Below are 21,719 nucleotides of genomic sequence, written 5' to 3'. Positions count from 1 at the left end.
TATTTTTTGTGCCACAGGATGCGGCAATACACCAGGATGGTGTATATAGCAGGATGCGGCCATATGCCAGGATGGGGTATATAGCAGGATGCGGCCATATGCTAGGTTGGGGTATATAGCATGATGCGGCCATATGCCAGGATGGGGTATATAGCAGGATGCGGCCATATGCCAGGATGGGGTATATAGCAGGATGCGGCCATATGCTAGGTTGGGGTATATAGCATGATGCGGCCATATGCCAGGATGGGGTATATAGCAGGATGCAGCTATATGCCAGGATGGGGTATATAGCAGGATGGGAGCACATACCAGGATGAGGGACATATATATGCAAGGCAGGAGGGTCATTACCAGGCTGGGGTACCTTAGTAGAGAATTTGGTGACATTACCCCCATAACAGTGTCAGCAGCAGATTCTCGCCCCATAACAGTGTCATGACCACATTTTTTGCTTAAAATTTTATTTTCCTATTTTCCTTCTCTAAAACCAGGGTGTGTCTTATGGTCCGGTGCGTCTTTTATAGTCCGAAAAATACAGTAGTTTTAGTAATGTTACCTTATGCTTCAATCAACCAGGTCATCATGGAGATGTAGGGGCTCCAATGGCAGATGTCATACTACCCGGAGCTGCTTATACAGAAAAGTCTGCTACTTATGTCAACACAGAAGGCAGAGCACAGAAAACACTAGTTGCAGTGAGTCCTCCTGGAATGGCAAGAGAAGACTGGAAAATCATTCGTGCCCTGTCAGAGGTACTGTGATTATATCAAAGGCTTCACCTGAGGCAAAAGGGGCAAATTGGCTGTAAAAATGGCTGTTCGATACACACAATTTATCTGCATAGCTTATACATGAGACATGAGGCCAAAAAGTGTGCCTTCTGCAGTCTTTTTTTCCTCCTAGACAAAATAAATTGACAATTGGGTGTTACCTTCCCTGTCCAATCAGTGCTGACAATATCTCAATGTATAAGAACTATATGGATTATACACTTAGTGGGAAGGGTAATGATCAGCACTCCACTAACACCCCTGCGTGAACTGACGTAACTGTACATCATGGTCTCGGGAGCTGAGCCCGCACCATACCTGGCAGATGCTGGCTGTAATACAGACTGTAACAGCAGCCACTGATGCTGGCCTTTAACTATTTAAATTAACCCCACTCAGGGGAGGTGGGGGCAGCTCTGGAGCTCTGCTGGCGGCAGGTGAAAGCTGCGGGCGGCAGCGTTTGATCTCCTGCTCCTGCTCATATAATATTCACAGCCACTGTCCATCACCATGGTGCTGAAACCGCACTGCGGCGATGGGCTGGGGCAGTGGCGCATATTATATCTGCCTGCGCCCTCCTTTGATGACACATGACCCCCCTGTGTTAGCTGTGGCCTCCATGCTGCTGCCCATAGTAAAATAAAACACTCTTTACTCATCTCCTCCAGCGCTGATCTCCCGGTCTCCCTCCTGCCGCTGTGATCAGGCACGCAGAGATATCATCACTCTGCTGTGCCGATCACATGACCGGCCGAGAACCAGGAAATGCAGGCAGGAGGCCGGAGCTCAACCCCAAGGAGGGAGTCACGAGACAGGACAGTGCTGGAGAAGGTAAGGAAAGAGTTTATTTTACTAAAAGCAGCAGCATGGGGGCGATATCTAACACAGTGGGCCGTGTGCCAGCCACAGTGGGCCGTGTGCCAGCCACAGTGGGCCGTGTGCCAGCCACAGTGGGCCGTGTGCCAGCCATAGAGGATGTGTGCCAGCCATAGGGGACATGTGGCATCACTGGGGGACGTGAGCCAGCACAAGGGGGCTATATTCAATATAAAGTGGCCATATCCAGATTAAGGCGGCTAATTTTAGGATGGGGGGGCTATGAGGGACATATACCCTATATGATTTGTTAGACGGACACTTGCACTATAAGACAGACCCCATTTATTAAAAAATTCTCTATTCCTTCACCAAATTTGGGGGTGCGTCTTATAATCAGGTGCGTCTTATAAAGCGAAAAATACGGTATATATAAAAGTTTAAAATAAATAAAAAATTAAAAGTCATAACTGACATCACTTCATCCATAATAGTTCAGTTTACCCAAAATAGAAGTATTTATCCATATGTTTAAAACTGCAAAAATAAAATGTAAACTCCAGATCTGGTCCCCCCCCCCAGTTACCACAGCTAACCTCAAAAGTGCAATAAAATGTGATCAATGTCGTATGCACCCAAAAATGCCATTTATAAAAATCTCAGCCCCACAGGCAAAAATGAATCCATCACACAGCTCTGATCAAAGGAAAAAAATGTATGGCTGTCAAAATGGTGACCATTTTTTTTTTCCCTCACATATTTCAGATTTCTTTGTCGCTCCATTGGGAGACCCAGACAATTGGGTGTATAGCTTCTGCCTCCGGAGGCCACACAAAGTATTACACTTTAAAAAGTGTAACCCCTCCCCTCTGCCTATACACCCTCCCGTGCATCACGGGCTCCTCAGTTTTTATGCTTTGTGTTGAAGGAGGCACACATTCACTCAAGCTCCACATTTTAGTTTCAGCAGCTGCCGATTATATCGGATGGAAGAAAAGAGGGCCCCAGGGCCCCCGGCATGCTCCCTTCTCACCCCACTAAGTCGGCGGTGCTGTTAAGGTTGAGGTACCCATTGCGGGTACAAAGGCTGGAGCCACATGCCGTTTTCCTTCCCCATCCCTTAGAGGCTCTGGGAGAAGTGGGATCCTAACCGGTCATCCAGGCACTGGGACCGGGCTCCCTCCGCAGCCCCTGTGGGATTCTGACGGACAGGAGACTGAGTATCATAAGGGACAGGCCCTGCATCATAAAGGTACTCTGTGTCCCCTTGGGGACGGTGCATGGAGCACTTGGTCTCAGACGCTGCAGCGGCTGCTGTTTTTTGTGTCAGATCGGGACTACCGCGCCGACCGCGCCTGCTTGCCGGCCGCGGTATTAAATTTAGTCCCCGGCTTTTGCGGCCTAGTGCATTAAACTCCCGCCCCCGGGCCTGCCAGTCAGGGGTAAGGGCGGGACGATCGGCCTGACGCCGACTGTGAGGGCTGGAGCATACTTTAGTGTCCTCCTCCCCCCTCACTCATCGCTCTGGGGCACCAGATTCCCGCACTTTATTGATCACGCCCACGGCTCCCTCCTCCCCTTAGGACGCCGGCAGCCATGTTTTAATCACATTCTGCTGGTGGAGGACTTCTGGCAGCAGCTCTGGGAGACCCAAGGCTGGGAATTTGGTGGACACACACCGCTCTGGCGGTCGGTAAGCCACACCGGTCACACGGTGCTGGTCCCCCTAGAGTGCCGAACTGTATATATATATTATTTCTTTGTCGCTCCATTGGGAGACCCAGACAATTGGGGTGTATAGCTTCTGCCTCCAGAGGCCACACAAAGTATTACACTTAAAAGTGTAAAGCCCCTCCCCTTCTGCCTATACACCCCCCGTGCATCACGGGCTCCTCAGTTTTTATGCTTTGTGCGAAGGAGGCTGACATCCACGCATAGCTCCACATCTTAGTCAGCAGCAGCTGCTGACTAGGTCGGATGGAAGAAAAGAGGGCCCATAACAGGGCCCCCAGCATGCTCCCTTCTCACCCCACTCTGGTCGGCGGTGTTGTTAAGGTTGAGGTACCCATTGCGGGTACATAGGCAGGAGCCACATGCTGTTTTCCTTCCCCATCCCTTAGGGGCTCTGGGTGAAGTGGGATCCTAATCGGTCTCCAGGCACTGGGACCGTGCTCCCTCCGCAGCCCCTGGGGAATCTGCTGGACAGGAGCCGGGTATCTTCAGGGACAAGGCCCTGCTACTGTGAGGTACTCTGTGTCCCCTTGGGGGACCGCGCATGGAGCGCTTGTGCCATACACACTGCAGCACTGCTGGGTGTGTTAGTGCGCCGGGGACTACCGCGCCGACCGCGCTTATTTGCCGGCCGCGCTTATAACTTTAGTCCCCGGCTTTTGCGGCCTAGTATCGCATATTCCCGCCCCCAGGCCTGCCAGTCAGGGGAAGGGCGGGACGCTGCACAGGATGTCAGCGCTGAGGGCTGGAGCATACTTTGTATCCTCCTCCCCCCTCACTCAGCTCAGTGGGGCACCAGATTCCCGCACTTTCTAGGGCACGCCCACGGCCCCCTCCTCTTCACAGAACGCCGGCAGCCATTCCTGTCAGCACTTCTAACGCTGGAGAGGAGAGACAACACGGCTCTGGGAGACCCAGGCAGGGATTCTGGTGATCACACAACCGCTTTGAGCGGTCGGTAAGCAGCACCTAAGGTGCTGGCCCCACTAAGTGCCGAAGTGTACTTATATATATATGCTTATATGCTATAGATTTACACTGTACGGTCGCACTGTTGATTTTTGGCTATATACCCTCCTGGATTGTACTCAGAGGAGACAACAGCATGTCGTCCGCAAAAAGCAAGGGTGCCAAAGCACAGGCTTACTTTGCAACCTGTACCTCATGTGCGGCTCTACTACCGGCAGGTTCCACCGACCCTCATTGTGTGCAATGCTCGGCCCCTGTGGCACTTACTCAGCCGGAGCCTCTGCTACTGGTGGCCCAGGTGGAGCCACCTGCTACCACTGTCCAGGTGACAGGGACGGAGTTTGCAGTATTTGCTGACAAACTTGCTGAGAGTATGGATAAATGGTCTGCTAAGATACTAGAAGCCTTGCAGTCCAGACCGGTAACTCAGGCCAGGGGCACTGTTGAATCATTGACCCCAGGCCCCCCTCAGTTGGAGCAGCAAAGTGCTCCTGGGGTGACCCATAGGTCCCAGGGTGAGGTCTCTGACACGGACCGCAGTCCCAGGTCGCCTAAGCGGGCTCGCTGGGAAATTCCCTCGACTTCATCACACTGTTCAGGGTCTCAGCAGGAGGACTCTCTGGAGGATGAAGCGGAGGTAGCAGATCAGGATTCTGATCCTGAGGCCGCTCTCAACCTAGATACACCTGAAGGTGACGCCATAGTGAATGACCTTATAGCGACCATCAATCAGGTGTTGGATATTTCTCCCCCAGCTCCTCCAATTGAGGAGTCAGCTTCTCAGCAGGAGAAATTCCGTTTCAGGTTTCCCAAGCGTACAATGAGCACGTTTCTGGATCACTCTGACTTCAGAGAGGCAGTCCAGAAACACCGAGCTTGTCCAGATAAGCGTTTTTCCAAGCGCCTTAAGGATACACGTTACCCCTTCCCCCCTGACGTTGTCAAGGGCTGGGCTCAGTGTCCCAAGGTGGACCCTCCTGTCTCCAGACTGGCGGCTAGATCCATAGTTGCAGTGGAAGATGGGGCTTCACTCAAAGATGCCACTGACAGACAGATGGAGCTCTGGTTGAAATCCATCTACGAAGCTATCGGCGCGTCTTTTGCTCCAGCATTCGCAGCCGTATGGGCACTCCAAGCTATCTCAGCTTGTCATGCGCAGATTAATGCAGTCACACGTACGTCTGCTCCGCAAGTGGTGTCCTTAACCTCTCAGGCGTCGGCGTTTGCGTCCTACGCCATTAATGCTGTCCTGGACTCTGCGAGCCGTACGGCGGTAGCATCCGCCAATTCGGTGGCAGTCCGCAGGGCCATGTGGTTACGGGAATGGAAGGCAGACTCTGCTTCCAAAAAGTTCTTAACCGGTTTGCCATTTTCTGGCGACCGCCTGTTTGGTGAGCGATTGGATGAAATCATTAAACAATCCAAGGGAAAGGACTCATCCTTACCCCAGTCCAAACCAAACAGACCTCAACAACGGAAGGTACAATCCAGGTTTCGGTCCTTTCGGTCCGCGGGCAGGTCTCAATTCTCCTCGTCCAAAAGGCCTCAGAAGGATCAGAGGAACTCCGATTCATGGCGGTCTAAGTCACGTCCTAAAAAGACCGCCGGAGGAACCGCTCCCAAAGCGGCCTCCTCATGACTTTCGGCCTCCTCACACCGCATCCTCGGTCGCTGGCAGGCTTTCCCGCTTTTGCGACGCCTGGCTGCCACAGGTAAAAGACCGTTGGGTGAGAGACATTCTGTCTCACGGTTACAGGATAGAGTTCAGCTCTCGTCCTCTGACTCGATTCTTCAGAACATCTCCGCCCCCCGAGCGAGCCGATGGTCTTCTGCAGGCGGTGTGCACTCTGAAGGCAGAAGGAGTGGTGATCCCTGTTCCTTTTCAGCAACAGGGTCAAGGTTTTTACTCCAACTTGTTCGTGGTGCCGAAAAAGGACAGATCCTTCCGTCCTGTTCTGGACCTAAAACTGCTCAACAAACACGTAAAAACCAGGCGGTTCCGGATGGAATCGCTCCGCTCCGTCATCGCCTCAATGTCCCAAGGAGATTTCCTAGCATCAATCGACATCAAAGATGCTTATCTCCACGTACCGATTGCACCAGAGCATCAACGCTTCCTGCGTTTCGTCATAGGGGACGAACACCTTCAGTTCGTGGCTCTGCCTTTCGGCCTGGCGACAGCCCCACGGGTCTTCACCAAGGTCATGGCAACAGTAGTAGCAGTTCTGCACTCTCAGGGACACTCGGTGATCCCTTACTTAGACGATCTGCTTGTCAAGGCACCCTCTCAAGGGGCATGCCAACACAGCCTGAACATTGCTCTGGAGACTCTCCAGAGTTTCGGGTGGATCATCAATTTCCCAAAGTCAAATCTGACACCGGCCCAATCACTGACATATCTTGGCATGGAGTTTCATACTCTCTCAGCGATAGTGAAGCTTCCGCTGGACAAACAGCGATCACTACAGACAGGGGTGCAATCTCTCCTTCAAGGTCAGTCACACCCACTGAGGCGCCTCATGCACTTCCTAGGGAAGATGGTAGCAGCAATGGAGGCAGTTCCTTTTGCGCAGTTTCATCTGCGTCCACTTCAATGGGACATTCTCCGCAAATGGGACAGGAAGTCGACGTCCCTCGACAGGAACGTCTCCCTTTCTCGGGCAGCCAAGGCTTCCCTTCAGTGGTGGCTTCTTCCCACTTCTCTGTCGAAGGGGAAATCCTTCCTGCCCCCATCCTGGGCTGTGGTCACGACGGACGCGAGCCTGTCAGGGTGGGGAGCGGTTTTTCTCCACCACAGGGCTCAGGGTACCTGGACTCAGCCAGAGTCCTCCCTTCAGATCAATGTTCTGGAGATAAGGGCAGTGTATCTTGCCCTAAAGGCGTTCCAGCCGTGGTTGGAAGGCAAGCAGATCCGAATTCAGTCGGACAACTCCACAGCGGTGGCATACATCAACCACCAAGGCGGAACACGCAGTCAGCAAGCCTTCCAGGAAGTCCGGCGGATTCTGCTATGGGTGGAAGCCACAGCCTCCACCATATCCGCAGTTCACATCCCGGGCGTGGAAAACTGGGAAGCAGACTTTCTCAGTCGCCAGGGCATGGACGCAGGGGAATGGTCCCTTCACCCGGACGTGTTTCAGGAGATCTGTTGCCGCTGGGGGATGCCGGACGTCGACCTAATGGCGTCCCGGCACAACAACAAGGTCCCGACGTTCATGGCACGGTCTCAAGATCACAGAGCTCTGGTCGCAGTTTCAACTCCCTTATGTGTTTCCTCCTCTGGCACTGTTGCCCAGAGTGTTACGCAAGATCAGGTCCGACTGCCGCCGCGCCATCCTCGTCGCTCCAGACTGGCCGAGGAGGTCGTGGTACCCGGATCTGTGGCATCTCACGGTGGGCCAACCGTGGGCACTACCAGACCGACCAGACTTGCTGTCTCAAGGGCCGTTTTTCCATCTGAATTCTGGGGCCTCAACCTGACTGTGTGGCCATTGAGTCCTGGATCCTAGCGTCTTCAGGGTTATCTCAAGAGGTCATTGCCACTATGAGACAGGCTAGGAAACCAACGTCCGCCAAGATCTACCACAGGACGTGGAGGATATTCTTATCTTGGTGCTCTGATCAGGGTTTTTCTCCCTGGCCATTTGCCTTGCCCACTTTTCTTTCCTTCCTGCAATCCGGATTGGAAAAAGGTTTGTCGCTCGGCTCCCTTAAGGGACAAGTCTCAGCGCTCTGTGTGTTTTTTCAGAAGCGCCTAGCCAGACTTCCACAGGTACGCACGTTCCTGCAGGGGGTTTGTCACATAGTCCCTCCTTACAAGCGGCCGTTAGAACCCTTGGATCTGAACAGGGTGCTGATGGCTCTTCAGAAACCACCTTTCGAGCCAATGAAGGATATTTCTCTCTCACGCCTTTCGCAGAAAGTGGTCTTCCTAGTAGCAGTCACATCACTTCGGAGAGTGTCTGAGCTAGCAGCGCTGTCATGCAAAGCCCCTTTCCTGGTGTTTCACCAGGACAAGGTGGTTCTGCGTCCGGTTCCGGAATTCCTCCCCAAGGTGGTATCCCCCTTTCATCTCAATCAGGATATCTCCTTACCCTCTTTTTGTCCTCATCCAGTTCACCAATGTGAAAGGGATTTGCACTTGTTAGATCTGGTGAGAGCACTCAGACTCTACATTTCTCGTACGGCGCCCCTGCGCCGCTCGGATGCACTCTTTGTCCTTGTCGCTGGCCAGCGTAAAGGGTCACAGGCTTCCAAATCAACCCTGGCTCGGTGGATCAAGGAACCAATTCTCGAAGCTTACCGATCTTCTGGGCTTCCGGTTCCCTCAGGGCTGAAGGCCCATTCTACCAGAGCCGTGGGCGCGTCCTGGGCTTTGCGGCACCAGGCTACGGCTCAGCAGGTGTGTCAGGCTGCTACCTGGTCGAGCCTGCACACTTTCACGAAACACTATCAGGTGCATACCTATGCTTCGGCAGATGCCAGCCTAGGTAGGCGAGTCCTTCAGGCGGCGGTTGCCCACCTGTAGGATGGGGCCGTTTTACGGCTCTATTACGAGGTATTATTTTACCCACCCAGGGACTGCTTTTGGACGTCCCAATTGTCTGGGTCTCCCAATGGAGCGACAAAGAAGAAGGGAATTTTGTTTACTTACCGTAAATTCCTTTTCTTCTAGCTCCAATTGGGAGACCCAGCACCCGCCCCTGTTCCCTTCGGGCTGTTGTTCTTTGTGTACACATGTTGTTCATGTTGAATGGTTTCAGTTCTCCGAAATTCCTTCGGATTGAATTTACTTTAAACCAATTTATAATTTTTCCTCCTTCTTGCTTTTGCACCAAAACTGAGGAGCCCGTGATGCACGGGGGGTGTATAGGCAGAAGGGGAGGGGCTTTACACTTTTAAGTGTAATACTTTGTGTGGCCTCCGGAGGCAGAAGCTATACACCCCAATTGTCTGGGTCTCCCAATTGGAGCTAGAAGAAAAGGAATTTACGGTAAGTAAACAAAATTCCCTTCATTTGTATACATTTTCTAGGTTCGGCCGCAGTGTTTAGCCTTTGGCTATATACCCTCAGTGATTACTCTCCTAGGAGAGAACAGCATGTCGGTCACAAGGAGCAAGGGTGCCAAGACACAGGGTTATTTTGCAACCTGTACCTCTTGTGCGGCTATGCTACCTGCAGGTTCCTCCTACCCTCACTGTGAGCAATGCTCGGGCCCTGTGGCACTCGCTCAGCCGGAGCCTCGGGCACTGGTGGGACCCTCGGCCCAGGTAGAACCACCGGCCTCCCCTGTCCAGGCGGCAGGGACAGAGTTTGCAGTTTTAGCTGAGAAACTCTCTGAGTCACTTTCACAATCCATGGCTCAGTCTATGGACAAATGGTCGGCTAAGATACTAGAAGCCTTACAGTCCAGACCGGCCCTTACACATGCCCCGGGCACTGCGGGGTCATCGTCCCCAGGCCCCTCTCGGTCTGCGCCGCAGCATGCTCCTGGGGTGGGCCCTAGATATCACGTGGAGGACTCCGGCACGGACCGCAGTCCCAGACCGGCTAAGCAGACTCGCTGGGAATCTTCCCCGACTTCATCACGCTGTTCGGGGTCTCAGCTTGAGGACTCCCTGGAGGATGAGGCAGAGGTCGCAGCCCAGGGCTCTGACCCTGACGTGGCTCTCAATCTTGATACACCTGAAGGGGACGCCATAGTAAATGACCTTATAGCGTCAATCAACCAGGTGCTAGATCTATCTCCCCCGCCTCTACCTGTGGAGGAGTCGGCTTCACAGCAGGAGAAACACCAGTTTAGGTTTCCCAAACGTACACGGAGTGCTTTTTTCGATCACTCTAACTTCAGAGATGCTGTCCAGAAGGACAGAGCTTTTCCGGACAAGCGCTTTTCTAAGCACCTTAATGACACACGTTACCCCTTCCCCTCTGACGTAGTCAAGGGTTGGGCTCAATGTCCCAAGGTGGATCCTCCAGTCTCTAGACTGGCGGCTAGATCCGTAGTAGCAGAGGCTGACGGTTCATCGCTCAAGGATGCCACTGACAGGCAGATAGAGCTCCTAATGAAATCCATCTTTGAAGCCACAGGCGCGTCTTTCGCCCCGGCCTTTGCAGCCGTGTGGGCACTCCAAGCTATCTCAGCTTGTCTGTCTGAGATTAATGCGGTCACACGTACCTCTGCTCCGCAAGTAGCGTCTTTGACTTCACAGGTGTTGGCTTTTTCGTCCTACGCCATGAACGCCATCCTGGACTCTGCTAGCCGTACAGCGGTAGCATCCGCCAATTCGGTGGCAGTCCGCAGGGCCATGTGGCTGCGCGAATGGAAGGCAGACTCTGCTTCCAAGAAGTTCTTGACCGGTTTGCCTTTTTCTGGCGACCGATTGTTTGGCGAGCAATTGGCTGAAATTATTAAGCAATCTAAGGGAAAGGACTCGTCCTTACCCCAATCCAAGCCAAAGAGACCTCAGCAACGGAAAATTCAGGCGAGGTTTCGGTCCTTTCGGCCCTCAGCCAGATCCCAATCATCCTCGTCCAACAGGCCACAGAAGAGCCAGAGGAACTCTTCTGCATGGCGGTCTAAGTCACGTCCTCCAAAGACCGCCGGAGGCACCGTCTCCAAGGCGGCCTCCTCATGACTTTCGGCCTCCACAAACCGCATCCTCGGTCGGTGGCAGACTCTCCCGCTTTGGCGACGCCTGGCGGCCACATGTCCAAGACCGATGGGTGAGAGACATTCTGTCTCACGGTTACAGGATAGAGTTCTGCTCTCGTCCTCCGACTCGTTTCTTCAGAACATCTCTGCCCCCCGAGCGAGCCGATGCACTTGCTCAGGCTGTGGACACTCTGAAGACAGAAGGAGTTGTGATCCCCGTTCCCCTTCAGGAACGGGGTCGCGGTTTTTACTCCAACCTGTTTGTGGTGCCAAAAAAAGGACGGATCATTCCGTCCCGTTTTGGACCTCAAATTGCTCAACAGACATGTGAGAACCAGACGGTTTCGCATGGAATCCCTCCGCTCTGTCATCGCCTCGATGTCACAAGGAGACTTCCTAGCATCAATCGACATCAGGGATGCCTATCTCCATGTGCCGATCGCACCAGAGCATCAACGCTTCCTGCGTTTCGCCATTGGGGACGAACACCTTCAGTTTGTGGCACTGCCTTTCGGCCTGGCGACAGCCCCACGGGTCTTCACCAAGGTCATGGCATCCGTTGTGGCAGTCCTGCACTCTCAGGGCCACTCGGTGATCCCTTACTTAGACGATCTCCTGGTCAAGGCACCCTCCCGGGTGGCATGTCAACACAGCCTGGCTGTTGCTCTGGAGACTCTCCAGAGATTCGGGTGGATCATCAATTTCCCAAAGTCAAAATTGACTCCGGCCCAATCACTGACTTACCTCGGGATGGAGTTTCATACTCTCTCAGCGATAGTCATGCTTCCGCTGGACAAACAGCGTTCGCTGCAAGCTGGGGTGCACTCTCTCCTTCGGGCCCAGTCACACCCCTTGAGGCGCCTCATGCACTTCCTGGGGAAGATGGTGGCAGCGATGGAGGCAGTCCCCTTTGCGCAGTTTCATCTGCGTCCACTCCAATGGGACATTCTCCGCAAATGGGACAGGAGGTCGACGTCCCTAGACAGGAACGTCTCCCTTTCTCTGGCAGCCAAAACCTCTCTTCAGTGGTGGCTTCTTCCCACTTCTCTGTCGAAGGGAAAATCCTTCCTGCCCCCATCCTGGGCTGTGGTCACGACGGACGCGAGTCTGTCAGGGTGGGGAGCGGTTTTTCTCCACCACAGGGCTCAGGGAACCTGGACTCCGACAGAGTCCTCCCTTCAGATCAATGTTCTGGAGATAAGGGCTGTGTACCTAGCCCTAAAGGCGTTCCATCGGTGGCTGGAGGGCAGGCAGATCCGCATACAGTCGGACAACGCCACGGCGGTCGCGTGCATCAACCACCAGGGCGGCACGCGCAGCCGCCAAGCCTTCCAAGAAGTTCGGCGGATTCTGCTGTGGGCGGAGGCAACAGCCTCCACCATCTCCGCAGTTCACATCCCGGGCGTAGAAAACTGGGAAGCAGACTTTCTCAGTCGCCAGGGCATGGACGCAGGGGAATGGTCTCTTCACCCGGACGTGTTTCAAGAGATCTGTTGCCGCTGGGGGACGCCGGACGTCGACCTCATGGCGTCTCGGCACAACAACAAAGTCCCGGCATTCATGGCACGGTCTCAAGATCACAGAGCTCTGGCGGCGGACGCATTAGTTCAGGATTGGTCGCAGTTTCGACTGCCTTATGTATTTCCTCCTCTGGCAATGCTGCCCAGAGTGTTACGCAAGATCAAGTCCGACTGCCACCGCGCCATCCTCGTCGCTCCAGACTGGCCGAGGAGGTCGTGGTACCCGGATCTGTGGCACCTCACGGTGGGTCAACCGTGGGCACTCCCAGACCGACCAGACTTGCTGTCTCAAGGGCCATTTTTCCATCTGAATTCTGCGGCCCTCAACCTGACTGTGTGGCCATTGAGTCCTGGCTACTAGCGTCCTCAGGCTTATCTCAAGATGTCATTGCCACTATGAGACAGGCCAGGAAACCAACGTCCGCCAAGATCTATCATAGGACTTGGAGGATCTTCTTATCCTGGTGCTCTGATCAGGGTTTTACCCCCTGGCCGTTTGCCTTACCCACTTTTCTGTCTTTCCTTCAATCCGGAATGGACAAGGGGTTGTCTCTCGGCTCTCTCAAGGGACAAGTATCGGCGCTATCCGTATTTTTTCAAAAGCGTCTAGCCAGGCTTCCGCAAGTCCGCACGTTCCTGCAGGGAGTTTGCCACATAGTCCCACCTTACAAGAGGCCGCTGGAACCATGGGATCTTAACAGAGTGCTAAAGGCTCTTCAGAAACCACCTTTCGAGCCACTGCGGGATGTCTCCCTTTCACGTCTTTCACAGAAGGTGGTCTTTCTAGTGGCAGTCACATCGCTCCGTAGAGTGTCGGAGCTTGCAGCGCTGTCATGCAAAGCCCCCTTCCTGGTTTTTCACCAGGATAAGGTGGTTCTGCGTCCGGTCCCGGAATTTCTCCCTAAGGTGGTATCCCCTTTTCATCTCAATCAGGATATCTCCTTACCTTCTTTTTGTCCTCATCCAGTTCACCAATGTGAAAAGGAGTTCATTTGTTAGATCTAGTGAGAGCACTCCGGCTCTACATTTCTCGCACGGCGCCCCTGCGCCGTTCTGATGCGCTCTTTGTCCTTGTCGCTGGCCAGCGTAAGGGGTCGCAGGCTTCCAAGTCAACCTTGGCTCGGTGGATCAAGGAACCGATTCTTGAAGCCTACCGTTCTTCTGGGCTTCCGATTCCTGCAGGGCTGAAAGCCCATTCTACCAGAGCCGTGGGTGCATCCTGGGCATTGCGGCACCAGGCTTCGGCTCAGCAGGTGTGTCAGGCGGCTACCTGGTCGAGTCTGCACACTTTCACGAAACACTATCAGGTGCATACCTATGCTTCGGCAGATGCCAGCCTAGGTAGGCGAGTCCTTCAGGCGGCGGTTGCCCACCTGTAAGAGGGAGCCGTTGTCGGCTCTTTTTATTGGGGTATTCTTTTACCCACCCAGGGACTGCTTTTGGACGTCCCAATTGTCTGGGTCTCCCAATGGAGCGACAAAGAAGAAGGGAATTTTGTTTACTTACCGTAAATTCCTTTTCTTCTAGCTCCTATTGGGAGACCCAGCACCCGCCCCTGTTCCCTTCGGGCTGTTGTTCTTTGTGTACACATGTTGTTCATGTTGAATTGTTCTTTTGGTTCATGGTTTCAGTTCTCCGAACATCCTTCGGATTGAATTTACCTTAGACCAATTTATAAGTTTCCTCCTTCCTGCTTTTGCACCAAAACTGAGGAGCCCGTGATGCACGGGAGGGTGTATAGGCAGAGGGGAGGGGTTACACTTTTTAAAGTGTAATACTTTGTGTGGCCTCCGGAGGCAGAAGCTATACACCCAATTGTCTGGGTCTCCCAATAGGAGCTAGAAGAAAAGGAATTTACGGTAAGTAAACAAAATTCCCTTCTTTATTTCATTAATAAAGCATAAAAAAAACTATACATGGTGAATATGGATATACTCGTGCTGACCTGGGGAATCATACTGCCAAGTTATTTTTACCATAGACTGAGGCTGTAAAAACTAAATCTGAAAAACAATCTGGGAATATAATTCAATGGAAAATAAAAAAAGGTTTCTTTGTCGCTCCATTGGGAGACCCAGACAATTGGGTGTATAGCTATGCCTCCGGAGGCCACACAAAGTATTACACTAAAAGTGTAAAGCCCCTCCCCTTCTGCCTATACACCCCCCGTGCTCACGGGCTCCTCAGTTTTTATGCTTTGTGCGAAGGAGGCAGACATCCACGCATAGCTCCACAGCTTGGTCAGCAGCAGCTGCTGACCAGGTCGGATGGAAGAAAAGAGGGCCCATAACAGGGCCCCCAGCATGCTCCCTTCTCACCCCACTTTGTTGGCGGTGTTGTTAAGGTTGAGGCACCCATTGCGGGTACACAGGCAGGAGCCACATGCTGTTTTCCTTCCCCATCCCTTAATGGGCTCTGGGTGAAGTGGGATCCGGAACGGTCTCTAGGCACTGGGACCGTGCTCCCTCCGCAGCCCCTGGGAATCTGCAGGATAGGAGCTGGGTATCGTCAGGGACAAGGCCCTGCTACTATGAGGTACTCTGTGTCCCCGTGGGGACCGCGCATGGAGCGCTGGTGCCATACACATTACAGCACTGCTGGGTGTGTTAGTGCGCCAGAATGGAGCGCTTGTGCCAGACACTTTCCAGCACGGCTGGGTGTGTTAGTGCGCCGGACATGGAGCGCTTGTGCCAGACACTTTCCAGCATGGCTGGAGGTGTTAGTGCACCGGGGAACTACTTATTGCCGGCCGCGCTTATAACTTTAGTCCCCGGCTTCTGCGGCCTAGTGTCGTTTATTCCCGCCCACAGGCCTGCCAGTCAGGGAAGGGGCGGGACGCTGCACGGATCGTCAGCGGAGGGCTGGAGCATACATTAGTATCCTCCTCCCTCCTCACTCAGTACAGTGGGGCACTGGATTCCCGCACTTTTCTTGGGCACGCCCACGGTCTCCTCCTCCCCACAGAACGCCGGCAGCCATTCCTGTCAGCGATTCAGACGCTGGAGAGGAGAGACAACACAGGGAGACCCAGGCAGGGAATCTGGTGACCACACAACCGCTCTGAGCGGTCGGTAAGCAGCACCTGTGGTGCTGGCCCCACTGAGTACCGAAGTGTATATATATATATAGGCTTATATGCTATACATTGCACTGTACGGTCGCTCTGTTGATTTTTGGCTATATACCCTCCTGGTTGTTCTCAGAGGAGACAACATGTCATCTGCAAAAAGCAAGGGTGCCAAAGCACAGGCGTACTTTGCAACCTGTACCTCATGTACAGCTGTACTACCGGCAGGTTCCACTGACCCTCATTGTGTGCAATGCTCGGCCCCTGTGGCACTTACTCAGCCGGAGCCTCTGCGACTGGTGGCCCAGGTGGATCCACCTGCTACCACTGTCCAGGTGACAGGGACGGAGTTTGCAGCCTTTGCTGACAAACTGTCTGAGACTATGGATAAATGGTCTGCTAAAATACTGGAAGCATTGCAGTCCAGACCGGTGATTCAGGCCCCGGGCTCTATCCAATCCTTGACCCCTGGTCCCCCTCAATTGGAACAGCAAAGTGCCCCTGGGGTATCCCATAGGTCCCAGGGTGAGGTCTCTGACACGGACCGCAGTCCCAGGCCGACCAAGCGGGGTCGCTGGGAAATTCCCTCCACTTCATCACACTGTTCAGGGTCCCAGCAGGGGGACTCTCTGGAGGATGAAGCGGAGGTATCAGATCAGGATTCTGATCCTGAAGCCGCTCTCAACCTAGATACACCTGAAGGTGACGCAGTAGTGAATGACCTTATAGCGACCATCAATCAGGTGTTGGATATTTCTCCCCCAGCTCCTCCAATTGAGGAGTCTGCTTCTCAGGAGAAATTCCGTTTCAGGTTTCCAAAGCGTACATTAAATATGTTTTTGGATCACTCTGACTTCAGAGAGGCAATCCAGAAAAACCGAGACTGTCCAGACAAGCGTTTTTCCAAGCGTCTTAAGGACACACGTTATCCCTTCCCCCCCGAGGTTGTCAAGGGCTGGACTCAGTGTCCTAAGGTGGATCCTCCAATCTCCAGACTGGCGGCTAGATCCATAGTTGCAGTGGAAGATAGGGCTTCACTCAAAGATGTCACTGACAGACAGATGGAACTATGGTTGAAATCCATCTATGAAGCTATAGGCGCGTCTTTTGCCCCAGCATTCGCTGCCGTATGGGCACTCCAAGCTATCTCAGCTTGTCAGGCGCAGATTAATGCAGTAACACGTACATCTGCCCCGCAAGTGGTGTCCTTAACCAATCAGGCGTCGGCGTTTGCGTCCTACGCCATTAATGCTATCCTGGACTCTGCGAGCCGTACGGCGGTGGCATCCGCCAACTCGGTGGTACTCCGCAGGGCCATGTGGCTACGTGAATGGAAGGCAGACTCTGCTTCCAAAAAGTTCTTAACCGGTTTGCCATTGGCTGGCGACCGCTTGTTTGGTGAGCGATTGGATGAAATCATTAAACAATCCAAGGGAAAGGATTCATCCTTACCCCAGTCCAAACCAAACAGACCTCAACCACGGAAGGTACAATCGAGGTTTCGGTCCTTTCGGACCGCGGGCAGATCTCAATTTTCCTCGTCCAAAAGGCCTCAGAAAGATCAGAGGAACTCCGATGCATGGCGGTCTAAGTCACGTCCTAAAAAGACCGCCGGAGGAACCGCTCCCAAAGCGGCCTCCTCATGACTTTCGGCCTCCTCAAACCGCATCCTCGGTCGGTGGCAGGCTCTCCCGCTTTTGCGACGCCTGGCTGCCACAAGTAAAAGACCGATGGGTGAGAGACATTCTATCTCACGGTTACAGGATAGAGTTCAACTCTCGTCCTCCGACTCGTTTCTTCAGAACATCTCCACCCCCCGACAGAGCCGAGGCTCTTATGCAGGCGGTGGGCACCCTGAAGGAGGAAGGAGTGGTGATCCCGGTTCCTCTTCAGCAACGGGGTCACGGTTTTTACTCCAACTTGTTCGTGGTGCCAAAAAAGGACGGATCCTTCCGTCCCGTTCTGGACCTAAAGCTGCTCAACAAGCATGTGAAAACCAGGCGGTTCCGGATGGAATCGCTCCGCTCCGTCATCGCCTCAATGTCCCAAGGAGATTTCCTGGCATCAATAGACATCAAAGATGCTTATCTCCACGTACCGATTGCGCCAGAGCATCAGCGCTTCCTGCGCTTCGCCATAGGGGACGAACACCTTCAGTTCGTGGCACTACCTTTTGGCCTGGCAACAGCCCCACGGGTCTTCACCAAGGTCATGGCAACAGTGGTGGCAATCCTACACTCTCGGGGACACTCGGTGATCCCTTACTTAGACGATCTACTTGTCAAGGCACCCTCTCAAGGGGCATGCCAACACAGCCTGAACATTGCTCTGGAAACTCTCCAGAGTTTCGGGTGGATCATCAATTTTCCAAAGTCAAATCTGACACCGGCCCAATCACTGACATATCTTGGCATGGAGTTTCATACTCTCTCAGCGATAGTGAAGCTTCCGCTGAACAAACAGCGTTCACTACAGACAGGGGTGCAATCTCTCCTTCATGGTCAGTCACACCCCCTGAGGCGCCTCATGCACTTCCTAGGGAAGATGGTGGCAACAATGGAGGCAGTTCCTTTTGCGCAGTTTCATCTGCGCCCACTTCAATGGGACATTCTCCGCAAATGGGACAGGAAGTCGACGTCCCTCGACAGGAACGTCTCCCTTTCTCGGGCAGCCAAAGCTTCCCTTCAGTGGTGGCTTCTTCCCACTTCTCTGTCGAAGGGGAAATCCTTCCTGCCCCCATCCTGGGCTGTGGTCACGACGGACGCAAGCCTGTCAGGGTGGGGAGCGGTCTTTCTCCACCACAGGGCTCAGGGGACTTGGACTCAGACAGAGTCCTCCCTTCAGATCAATGTTCTGGAGATAAGGGCAGTGTATCTTGCCCTAAAGGCGTTCCAGCCGTGGCTGGAAGGCAAACAGATCCGAATTCAGTCGGACAACTCCACAGCGGTGGCATACATCAACCACCAAGGCGGGACACGCAGTCGGCAAGCCTTCCAGGAAGTTCGGCGGATTCTGCTGTGGGTGGAAGCCACAGCCTCCACCATATCCGCAGTTCACATCCCGGGCGTAGAAAACTGGGAAGCAGACTTTCTCAGTCGCCAGGGCATGGATGCAGGGGAATGGTCCCTTCACCCGGACGTGTTTCAGGAGATCTGTTGCCGCTGGGGCATGCCGGATGTCGACCTAATGGCGTCCCGGCACAACAACAAGGTCCCGACGTTCATGGCACGGTCTCAAGATCACAGAGCTCTGGCGGCAGACGCCTTAGTTCAGGATTGGTCGCAGTTTCAACTCCCTTATGTGTTTCCTCCTCTGGCACTGTTGCCCAGAGTGTTACACAAATCAGGGCCGACTGCCGCCGCGCCATCCTCGTCGCTCCAGACTGGCCGAGGAGGTCGTGGTACCCGGATCTGTGGCATCTCACGGTCGGCCAACCGTGGACATTACCAGACCGACCAGACTTGCTGTCTCAAGGGCCGTTTTTCCATCTGAATTCTGCGGCCCTGAACCTGACTGTGTGGCCATTGAGTCCTGGATCCTAGCGTCTTCAGGATTATCTCAAGAGGTCATTGCCACCATGAGACAGGCTAGGAAACCAACGTCCGCCAAGATCTACCACAGGACGTGGAAAATATTCCTGTCGTGGTGCTCTGCTCAGGGTGTTTCTCCCTGGCCGTTTACCTTGCCCACTTTTCTGTCCTTCCTTCAATCCGGATTAGAAAAGGGTTTGTCACTAGGCTCCCTTAAGGGACAAGTCTCTGCGCTCTCTGTCTTTTTTCAGAAGCGCCTAGCCAGACTTCCACAGGTACGCACGTTCCTGCAGGGGGTTTGTCACATCGTACCTCCTTACAAGCGTCCGTTAGAACCCTGGGATCTGAACAGGGTGCTGATGGTTCTTCAGAAACCACCGTTCGAGCCAATGAGGGATATCTCTCTCTCACGCCTTTCGCAGAAGGTGGTTTTCCTAGTAGCAGTCACTTCGCTTCGGAGAGTGTCTGAGCTAGCAGCGCTGTCATGCAAAGCCCCCTTCCTGGTGTTTCACCAGGACAAGGTGGTTCTGCGTCCGGTTCCGGACTTTCTCCCTAAGGTGGTATCCCCCTTTCATCTCAATCAGGATATCTCCTTACCCTCTTTTTGTCCTCATCCAGTTCACCAATGTGAAAAGGATTTGCACTTGTTAGATCTGGTGAGAGCACTCAGATTCTACATTTCTCGTACGGCGCCCCTGCGCCGCTCGGATGCACTCTTTGTCCTTGTCGCTGGCCAGCGTAAAGGGACACAAGCTTCCAAGTCAACCCTGGCTCGGTGGATCAAGGAACCAATTCTCGAGGCTTATCGTTCCTCCGGGCTTCCGGTTCCCTCAGGGCTGAAGGCCCATTCTACCAGGGCCGTGGGAGCGTCCTGGGCTTTGCGGCACCAGGCTACGGCTCAGCAGGTGTGTCAGGCGGCTACCTGGTCGAGCCTGCACACTTTCACGAAACACTATCAGGTGCATACCTATGCTTCGGCAGATGCCAGCCTAGGTAGGCGAGTCCTTCAGGCGGCGGTTGCCCACCTGTAGGACGGAGCCGGTTGCGGCTCTATTATGAGGTATTATTTACCCACCCAGGGACTGCTTTTGGACGTCCCAATTGTCTGGGTCTCCTAATGGAGCGACAAAGAAGAAGGGAATTTTGTTTACTTACCGTAAATTCCTTTTCTTCTAGCTCCAATTGGGAGACCCAGCACCCGCCCCTGTTTTTTGTGTACACATGTTGTTCATGTTGAATGGTTTCAGTTCTCCGATATTCCTTCGGATTGAATTTACTTTAAACCAATTATAATTTTTTCCTCCTTCTTGCTTTTGCACCAAAACTGAGGAGCCCGTGAGCACGGGGGGTGTATAGGCAGAAGGGGAGGGGCTTTACACTTTTAGTGTAATACTTTGTGTGGCCTCCGGAGGCATAGCTATACACCCAATTGTCTGGGTCTCCCAATTGGAGCTAGAAGAAAAGGAATTTACGGTAAGTAAACAAAATTCCCTTCTTTACACGGAGGAAGGAGAGTAAAAACAAATCCAGAAAAATGATAAATTGGCCAATACCAAAGGGGTTCATAAATATTTAGCAAGAATTACAGGAGGAATGATCCGAAACGGAGTTATGAAACACGCAGGAATCTTGTCTTTACACGAATTTGCTTACATTTAATGACATTTCCCCTGTCTTCCAGTTAGCAGGTGTAACACTCCCGTATGACAACCTGGACGCTGTGAGGAATAGACTACATGAAGTGTCCCCAAACTTGGTGCGATACGATGATGTGGAAGAAGCCAATTATTTCAAACAGGCAGCAGAGCTCTCGCAGGTAGTGAGAATGGCACCCTGGCCATGGGCACTCCTGGAAATCCCAGATCTCGTGTAATGCTTTTTATTTTATTTCAGCTTGCAAACCAGCAGCTCCTCGCTGACCCATTAGTTGCTCCTCAGTTGTCCATTAAAGATTTCTATATGACAGGTAAGCTATAGGTTCATTGTCTTCTGGTTTCAAATAGAATGGCCCTTGTGCTGTGAATATATTTATCACTAAACAGTCTTGTGTTACACATGGCTTCGCCCAGTAAAGGTTTATCACGCAGCTCCAGTGAATACCGGTGAGCAGAATATTGCTGGTGTGACCCAGCACAGCCCAAATAGTGATAATTGTTCATTAGCTGATTTTCCATCTTGATTTTTGGATGTAAAGTTTGTAATGAGCTAAGAGGACAGTGGATATGGTTTGCAGCAGGTCGGCAATCTAACTCTACAACAAAACCCAATTGTGCTGGGGCTTCTCATGAATATGTAGTCAATTGCATGTAGCAAATATAAAAACTCTAGAGTCGCTTCTTGCTGCCATGGAAAAGCTTCTTTGGTTACAGGCTGATTTCTGTACGCCAGCCTCCTGTTCAGACACCCCATGTGATCTGACCGCTGCAGCCTTTGATTGGTGGCAGCGGTCACATGTGATGAGATTTTATTGTGGGAGGCTTGTTGTAGGATCATCAGGGAACTAGAGAGACATTGGCACGGAGAGTGGGTAAAGTGTGTTCTTATGTTTAATTTGCTGTTTTCTGTAGGTACGTTTACGATAGTTATCATGATTTGGTACAGATTTGCTGCAAATATTTCTTTATCGTTCCTATGGGAGACCCAGACATTGGGTGTAT

General features: G+C 52.9%; 1 protein-coding gene across 1 annotated transcript in view; it reads left to right on the top strand.

Moving 5' to 3' along the window:
• The window catches only part of NDUFS1 (NADH:ubiquinone oxidoreductase core subunit S1), a 92,865-nt gene that overhangs the window by 62,715 nt on the left and 8,431 nt on the right, over positions 1–21,719 (top strand). The window contains exons 16-18 of the mRNA XM_075317708.1: positions 580–755; positions 20,744–20,878; positions 20,956–21,028. Of these exons, the coding sequence (XP_075173823.1) occupies positions 580–755; positions 20,744–20,878; positions 20,956–21,028 (384 nt within the window). The remainder of the gene's footprint in view (positions 1–579; positions 756–20,743; positions 20,879–20,955; positions 21,029–21,719) is intronic.

Source organism: Anomaloglossus baeobatrachus, chromosome 7 (genome assembly GCF_048569485.1).
Source record: "Anomaloglossus baeobatrachus isolate aAnoBae1 chromosome 7, aAnoBae1.hap1, whole genome shotgun sequence".
Taxonomy (NCBI): domain Eukaryota; kingdom Metazoa; phylum Chordata; class Amphibia; order Anura; family Aromobatidae; genus Anomaloglossus; species Anomaloglossus baeobatrachus.
Note: the sequence above shows the minus strand (reverse complement) of the source record. Positions and strands in the feature narration are given on the sequence as shown.